The 8,519-nt window shown below is 41.2% G+C and overlaps 1 protein-coding gene across 14 annotated transcripts in view; it reads right to left on the bottom strand.

The window, feature by feature from the left end:
- Positions 1–310: 310 nt before the first annotated feature.
- Positions 311–8,519, bottom strand: part of LOC134630665 (formin-binding protein 1 homolog) — a 54,162-nt gene continuing 45,953 nt past the window's right edge. For 13 of the 14 annotated variants that reach the window (XM_063478170.1, XM_063478160.1, XM_063478162.1 and 10 more), the window contains 5 exons: positions 8,294–8,403; positions 8,074–8,206; positions 7,528–7,649; positions 7,245–7,402; positions 311–5,859 (listed from right to left, as the gene is read on the bottom strand). In XM_063478170.1, the coding sequence (XP_063334240.1) occupies positions 5,681–5,859; positions 7,245–7,402; positions 7,528–7,649; positions 8,074–8,206; positions 8,294–8,403 (702 nt within the window). In that variant the 3' untranslated portion in view covers positions 311–5,680. The remainder of the gene's footprint in view (positions 5,860–7,244; positions 7,403–7,527; positions 7,650–8,073; positions 8,207–8,293; positions 8,404–8,519) is intronic. The other variant, XM_063478161.1, reaches the window with a different exon arrangement.

The raw sequence follows: 8,519 nt of genomic DNA, 5'->3' as shown, positions 1-8,519 counted from the left end.
AATATGAGCAAGTCATTCTGCGCCCTCAGAACTCGTAATGCTTTTGTCATTTTTTATACTTGCATAATTTTAATGGGCTAAATGATTAAAACACGAGTATAAAAATGACAAAAAGAATCTTTAGTTATAAAACCAAGTGTGCTACAAGTGGTCTGTGTTAAGAGTAATTAAATCATAAAGCCCTGCCATCACACTTTATCTGTCTCCATTCACATTGTGTTTTATGGTTTAAGTTGCTGATGCAGTTAGTGGTGATTGATGTGATTTTTGTGGCTCATCGAGAGAAGAAAAACAAGCAGACAATACACCATTTACTCTCCAGGCATATTTAATTGGCACAGTAAACACAATACAAAGTATTCAGTGCTCCAAAACACAAGCATGGCCTACCGAATGGAACACAAACGAAAAAGTGCAAAAACACACCATCTGGTAGACCTTACAAAGGAAAAGAAGTCTTACTTTGCAAAGCAGATAAAGTAATGGTAAGACTCTCCATAGTTAAAATAGACGTTTTCCTTTTTAAACTTTATTTATATACTCATATATATTTTCTCTAATTCCATCACGCCATTTCCACTGTACACGCGGGTTATTCTGGGGCATCGACAGAAAAGGTTTGTGGTGGTCTCGTGTCAGAGCACTGGCAGGCAAAAGCCTGCCCTAAAGCTACTGCTGCCTCATCGGATTTAATCATATCATTTGCCAGACATTGTTTGATCACCGTGATGTGTGAAGCGATGAGAGGGGCGAAAGCAAACGTGGTATTTGATTCAGCAGGGATTTGATCATTCCTTACATCGGCAGTCCAAATGATCAGTACGTCCATCATTCCTCCACACGGGGAGTGTTCATAAAATTCTGCATTAGACAAATATACGATGGCTTCATCCAAAACATAAAAACAATGTAACGGTTACTCATGTTTGCAGTTAAGGGATTTTAGTCCCATTCAGGTACAATAAGCAACAACATATCATTCCAGCTTTAAAAAAAGAAGAGAAAAAAAAAGGAAGAAAAAGAGAGAATCTTCACTCGTCATATATAAAACAAAAATGTTAAAAATCACGTGCATTATGTGCCATTGAGCAGGGGGAATCAGTGGACATCATTTCTCTACCCTGACAGTTTCATGATTAGAAATTTGCCCCCTCGAGATAATCACATCTTCATCTCCTCACCATACCACAGCAAATGTCAGCATCGTTCCTCCTCTCAGTGAAACCTGGTTAAGGCCCAAAACGGGTGATGATCGGCGTGTTGTCACATTTCAGTCAAAAACTCACAGGAAAACGATCACAGTATATTTTCATATACAGTAGACAGTAGGTGGAGCTTGTTACAAACATCGGGTGTAACTCATATCTTCATAGGTTTCATTTTTGGGTGCTGCTTGGACCAAGTGGAGCCACTTCCACAAGGTGATTAACTTTAAACTAACAACTTGCATTAGACGCTCTGATCAAAACATAGCAAACTAACACTTTTCATACGTACTGTACTTACAAAAAAACAAAACAACCTTGACCTATCTATGCATGAGATCATTCATGAAAAAAGAAAAGAAAAAAACAAAAAACAAAATGACAGTTCGGGTTCCTATCGTCATTTTTTGTGATTAAACTACACAAATTTGAGATCACTTACTTTCTGTTAAAAACGGGGAAACATGCTTTCTGAACAGATGACTGAAAAAACATGTACGTAATTTTAAAAAAAAAAGAAAAAGAAAAAAAAAAGACCCACAGGCACCAAACCCAAACAATAGCATTCAGGTTAATTCAAACAGTATGACTAGGCAATGAGGGTTAACTGAACTTAAAGGCTGGAGGGAAGGGGCGTAAGCAGGCTTAACACCCCCACCGCCTCCTCCAACCTGCCAGCACAGGGGCGAGGAGGAAGACAGGGCAAGCATGCAGCACACCACAATGCTGAGGGACCCCCGCCCCCCGAGCTGTTGCAAAAGAAAAAGAAAAAAAAAGGCTTAAAGCAGCCAAGGGAGCTAGCCTGAGCCGCCATAGCCTGAGGGAGGGGGGAAGGGCTGTGGAGGTGAGGAAGGGGGTGGGGTGTGGTCAGAGAGAGGAACAGGCACCAGTGACAGAACAAGAAATGGCTGGATGGTATGGATGGTGGATGACACCATCATCTAGAGTTCTGCCCCTTCAGCTGGTCCTGGATATGTGGAAGTGATCTTGGTGAGGAGGAAAGTGGAAACTGTGACACAAAAGACCAACGACCACTGAGATCAAATGAACATAAATGAGAAGCACAGGACACAAAGACAGATGATTAGCACCTTCAGTTCTTCTGATTCCAGTTAAGTGAAACCTGCAAATATAGAGCTGATTTAAGTGGAAGGCGTGAATATGAGCATCTTGTGGCGTCAGATGAACCTGGGATGATTCTGTCTCGAGTCAGTGGGCGAGTGAGCGTTTCATCCACCTGGTTCTTTTGTCCGTCCGCTCCTGTCGGTCTCCGTCCTGTCTCCGTCCTGTCTCTGACCACACCCTCCTTCATGTATGTGTGTGTGTTTGTGTGTCACAGGGCAAAGGGAAGGAAAAAAGAGAAGTGGCAGAGCCAGGGAAGCCAGCAGCCTCAGTCATGACCGCACATGGTGCGAGCAGTTAGTTACATTAAAAAGCAAAGCGTTGCTGAAAACAACATAAAGCCGTTTGTGTACTGCGGCTGTGACTGCTGAATGGGGGTTAAAAATGGAGAAGTTATGAGCACTAAATTTTTGATGCGTTCTGTCTAAACTTTTTCTTTTTGTTTGTTTGTTTGTTTGGAAAATTCAGATGCGTTCTAATCGGCCGTCTCTCTCTTTCTTTTAGACTCAGGTCATCTTTCTCTCTGACTCTGTGAGCATGTGAGGAACGTGGTGGTTTCTCCGAGGCTGCTTGCCCTGCCATTCCTCAGCCAGCCTCACACTTTTAGGAATCTGTAATTCAAAAAGGAAAATACAAACAACAAAAAATAACAAAAAGAAGAGTTAGCTTTAAAAAGAAGTGAAGACCAACCCATATATTCAGATATGGAGAGGAGGTCATTGCATTAAATATGAGACTACATTAAACTGGTACTACTACTGTACCTCCAAGAAAGACGTGTGTTGTACGACCTGAATTAACACAAACATGCATCTGTTTAACTAAAACCACTGGGCTTGAATGCATGTTAGAATGCAGTGGCTATACTGTCACAACATGCTGTAATCCTGTTACGATAAAACTCCCACAAACGCCACAGCACACACCAAATTTCACAATTTCTGTGTGTAAAACCTGATGTAGAGTTACACTTCGCAGACACGGCCATGCTATGGCTGTAACAAATCTTCAAAACTGATACAAGGGACCCTTCAACTCCCAAAATCATACGATATCTGGCCTGTAGTACTATTTTTAGATCTGTGGTGTCAAACATAAGACCCAGGGTCCAGAATCGGCCTGGCAAAGACTCCTAACCAGGCCCACTGGACAGCTTTGGAAAACATGAAAGATGATATTTTTATAAGTTTTCCAGCTTTATCTTTAATGATAAAAAACAGCCTATAGCTATTCACACTACACTAAAGTAATTAGGTTATAGAAAAAAAATGAAATGACAGAAACGTTTTTTGGTTGTTTTTTTTTACAATGTGTATACAGTAAGAAAAAAAAAAGGTATTTTCTGTGAATTAACAAAAGAAAAACGCTATTAATTACAGGGCAGTCAATGTGCTACACCTAAAACTTTTTCTGTAATTTGTTTCTTACCATTTAAGCCCAAAGAGTCATTCTAACAGATTTCTGTCATTTACTACAGCAGCTTTTCTTTATCATGTACAAAAAACAGATGTCCTGTTGAAATTGCACCTTATTTTAAAAATTATATTAAGATATCTCAAAGTTTAAATGTGTAATTTGACTTTTTTTACACTTACAGAAAGGGGAGTAGAACGGGTAGGCGGCTATATGTGGTCCACAGTGTGAAATGCTTTTGTCATCCCTGATCTAGACTGTTTTGGTGCGAGCAGATTTATGTAAAACCTGTTTTCTTTCTACCTAAACTGTCTCACTGGGCATTCATAGCAGAGTGACAGCATGTACGATCATGGCTCAGGAGTTAGTAGTTCGTCTTGTAATCGGAAGGTTGCCGGTTCGAGCCCCGGCTCGGACAGTCTCGGTCATTGTGTCCTTGGGCAAGACATTTCACCCTATTGGTGGTGGTCAGAGGGCACGGTGGCGCCAGTGACTGGCAGCCTCACCTCTGTCAGTGCGGCTGCGGCTGTGGCTGTGGCTACAATGTAGCTTGCCATCACCAGTGTGTGAATGGGTGGATGACTGAATGTAGTGTAAAGCACTTTGGGGTCCTTAGGGACTAAGTAAAGCGCTGTACAAATACAGGCCATTTACATCAATGCTGCTAATGTTAGCTAGCTGCATGGTTTTTACAGTTAGTGGATGTAGTTGCACAGTAAGAAAATAGCACTAGAGGCCAGAGGAAAAATGTGTAAATTCTATTTTGAGGTGAGTTGTGTCTTTAAAAGAGTGAGAGTTAAACAAAGGCTCTGGTATGATTTTTGAGAGAGTCCTGATCTTGGAAAAGAGTAACAGAGCAGTGAAACGACCCAGAGGCTACACACGCCATGCTTTTAGAGTACACACTTCAGAGACCGATGCAAACAAACCACAAAGCTTTAGAGTCATGACCAGCTCCATATCCCAGCTAAGCCTCACCATATATAGTTTACTTCAGCTAATTCTCAGTCCTTTACTCTTTTACCACTGGCCTGCAAAAAAGGACCAGAACAGCCCAACACTGTCATTATCAAAAGGTGAATTTAGAAAAAGGAAACATTATAAGGCGGCTATTAATGTTATTAAACTGGACAATATTTTAAAAAATGACCCCTTACAGGGGAAAATAACTTGTTCCTGTTGTAACAACACTGTAATTTATCTAGAGCATGCAACACTTGAGAGGCAGCAGCATGATTTTTAATCTAGTTTAACCTACAAAAATATCTCTTGATATGTCTTCATACTGTACAGCTGATTTAAATTACATTTGCTTGATTGCACATTGAGCATTCTTTCTTTTTAGGTACGTCAAGTGACCAAAACACAATAACTTCTAAAAATGTAACTTTGAGTTGATGGTCACTGCCTCTTCACACGGTGCTTACATTCACTCAGCTGATTTATCACCACACAGATTCAGCTTTGGCCACAGTTCTGGCTCAAAGTCTTGATTAACAGTGTTTTTATTTGAGTAGAATATTGTTATTCAACATTTTAAAACCTAAAAGAAAATCAAATACTGAATGTCTCAAATGTACAGGTGATCGCTGTTAGGTGCTGATTTGCGCCATCATGAGCTTTGAGTGTGCCATGTTTTATTTTCAATGACCACTAGGTGGCACTGCCGTGAATAAGAGATGAGATAACAACAGGCTTCACCTCAAACACTTCTTAGACATGATATCTGATTGGCACAGCTCACGCTACCAGAAACAACTTTTCCAACTGTTATGAGGCACAATGGACAAATCCGATTGCTCCTTCTTTGTGGAGCAGCGTGAAGTGTCTGTGTGTGTGTGTCTGAGCTAGCATCTATAATCTCTGTAACTTGCCCCACTCGTTCAGCACGTGAATGGAATACAGAGTAACAAAAACTGTCATAGCAAGAACTTGCTGAGTTAAATGTATGTCATAGCACCTTTGGCATTCGTTTCCAAAAACACTTCAACGTAGGATGTGGGCACGTATCCCTCCTCATCCTCGTTCCTCCGCACGCGTGTCCAGCCATCTCCTTTGTCTTCTTCTATGACGTACAACAGCTCGCCCTCAGCCACGGAGATGGTGCCCTCGTTATGACCTGCAGGAGAGAACAGCCGCAAACCAACAGAAGATAAGAACGCTGGCTTTGTACATTAACAGGAACCATGTTGATTAGTAGCGCACTTTGAAAATCAGAGAGCCAAGAAAAGAGGAAGCAAAACCAGATGCTGTACAGCAGGAATGTAGTCAGAGACTACTTGTAGAAACTGCACAGGCACTTTAACATGTCCTGAGTCAACATATATGAATAAGCGCAGGTAGTTTTAACAATTAGTAGTGCTTCATGTGATCTATCCATTTTAACAGAAATTCTAAATTTAATCTATTTCTGAAAAGTAAACATTTATGGATACATTAGTTAGGAAAGTGTTACTCAGTGTAAGCCAAACCTATTCAGTTTTGGAGCTGGGGGGCTGGGGTTGGGGAACCAAGATGTTTGAGACCCTACAAAAAACCATAACCAGATAATTAAGGGAATACAACTCCAAGATGAATGTTATTGTGTTACAGTTTCTTTGTTTTTTGTGATGTCGTTATGTGGTTGAAGTTTGCAGCTTTGTTAAATTTTGTGCTTTGGTCAAGTAGATTTCAATAGACCAGATTCCAGTAAGTTTAATCTTTTACGCTGCACTTGCGTAACACAATTACGTGGAAACCTTATCTGTAATCAAATTGCTTTTTTGAGTGTACACTTCTTTTTTCCTTTTGAACAAATGTTTGAGTATGAAGGTTTTATGCCAAAACACAGGAGATACAGGGCGGTGAGCTCTCTGGAAATATGTGTAGCTGTAATTCATTTACGTGACTGTAATCCGCAACAGTAGGGACTGGGGTTATTCCTGGGACTTTTCTCTCATTTCTTGTTGCCAGTAGGGTGGGTAGCATTTGGTTATGTAGCCTTGCTGAAAAAAACCCTCCAGGATGACTGAATGACTGCTGTATTACAGAATTACTTTATTACTGCTATTCTAATATTCATGATTATGACTCATCAAAGGTCTTACACAACTGAAAAACTAGTTTAACCTATACAATGAACCACAATTTTACCATTAACCCAGCAATCGCTACAGCTAAAGTATGCATATGTCAATAGAATACACCAGGTAGATCTTTACCGCCTCTTTATATGCACTGAGCTTTATGTTTAGCAGCTTTGAATAATTTTCCAAATTTGATTTTGAAATGGTGCAACTGAGAAATGAGTGTATTTTTATTCATACTCCTCCACACTTGAACACAAAGGTCACATCCCTACTCCTCCTCATTCAGAGGAAACAAACTCCTCCACCCGTTTTCCGTCAGACTCAGGTTCAGCTTATTGCCAGAAATAACAGGACCTCAGCAGCAGCCACCAGCCAACGAGCAGGCTTCATACTTACATTGACTGTTTTTATTTTAAACCAATGTGGCTGCAGTTACCTTCGAAGGGATACAAGGCTTTGCAGGTGCCGATGGTAGGCAGGACCTCCTCATCATCAAACTCGTCATCGAACTCCGTCGTGGTGGTTGGGGTGGGGATGGGTTGGGCTTTGACCTGAACCTCTGAATTCTGCTCCTCTGTGTAGCTGCCATCCGGGCTGCTCAGGGGCCAACACACACACAGTAAATATACTGTGAAAACACACATAGATTTCTTCCCGAAAAGTCATGTGTGTTACAAACTCTGGGTTCTGTGGCTGCTTTTTGCCAAAGTATACCATACCTCTCTCTGTCCTGTGCACAGTTGTTGCTCACTGTTGTGCTATTCTGGGTCTCATAGAGTCCGCTTTTCCGGTTTGAATCACTCTTAGACGGCATCCTCTCCTCCACCTCTGCTAACCAGCCCTGAAACACACGCAATCATTATTTGGCTCTAGCTTTTCATTTTTATTACATGACAACTTGGACCAATGACAACTTGAGGAATTCTTTTTATCTGTGATTCGGATGGCCTTTACATTCGGCAAGGACCTAGCACAGAACGAACACCTCATCCTTACATTCCCCCATTTATTTACACGGTTAAACCAGGCCATTGTTCTGGGACTTCTCTCTCTGCACAGAGAACATGGAACATGCAGCCAATCCCTGCAGCTGCCTTGCATCTTCTCCTAATATGGATGAGCGACAGTCTTCTTTGGAATTACCCCAGCTGGAGATGTGTGTCTGAGCTCCTCATTATTTACTGTTTCAGATAAACCAAACAACACAGCCTTGCCAACATTAACACTCAAAAAGGAATAGGGGCTCAGACAGACACTGAACTTACCTCAAATTTCTGTACTTCAGACTGGAGCTTCTCAATGTTTTGACCTATTTCTGTTAGCCGGGGGTCCACACTGGCCGGGTCTCCCATCTGAGGGTTCTTTATATACACGTCTTTCATCTTAGTCAAAGCATCTCTGGAAGAGCAAATATTTGTAAGTCTTTGAGGCTTCAGAACAGAATGGAAAGATTTATAACGCTAGATTAAAACCCCCTCTGAATACCTCTGGTCCATTTCTTTTTGTATGTCTTTACTCAGCTCATCGATCTTGCCCTGCAGCTTCTTCCTCCTCTGCTCTGGCGGCAGGTGACTGAAGTCCTCCGGTACAGAACCCTGAAAAAAAAATCACACCATGGAAACCTTTTTAAAAACTCAAAGAAAATAATCAACTTCAATAATCCTTTTTATGCCTTAGCAGGAATCAGTTTTTCATAGGTGCAGTATCTCTC

This window comes from Pelmatolapia mariae, linkage group LG7 (assembly GCF_036321145.2).
Source record: "Pelmatolapia mariae isolate MD_Pm_ZW linkage group LG7, Pm_UMD_F_2, whole genome shotgun sequence".
NCBI classification, from domain to species: domain Eukaryota; kingdom Metazoa; phylum Chordata; class Actinopteri; order Cichliformes; family Cichlidae; genus Pelmatolapia; species Pelmatolapia mariae.
This window is presented reverse-complemented; position numbering and strand designations above follow the sequence as displayed.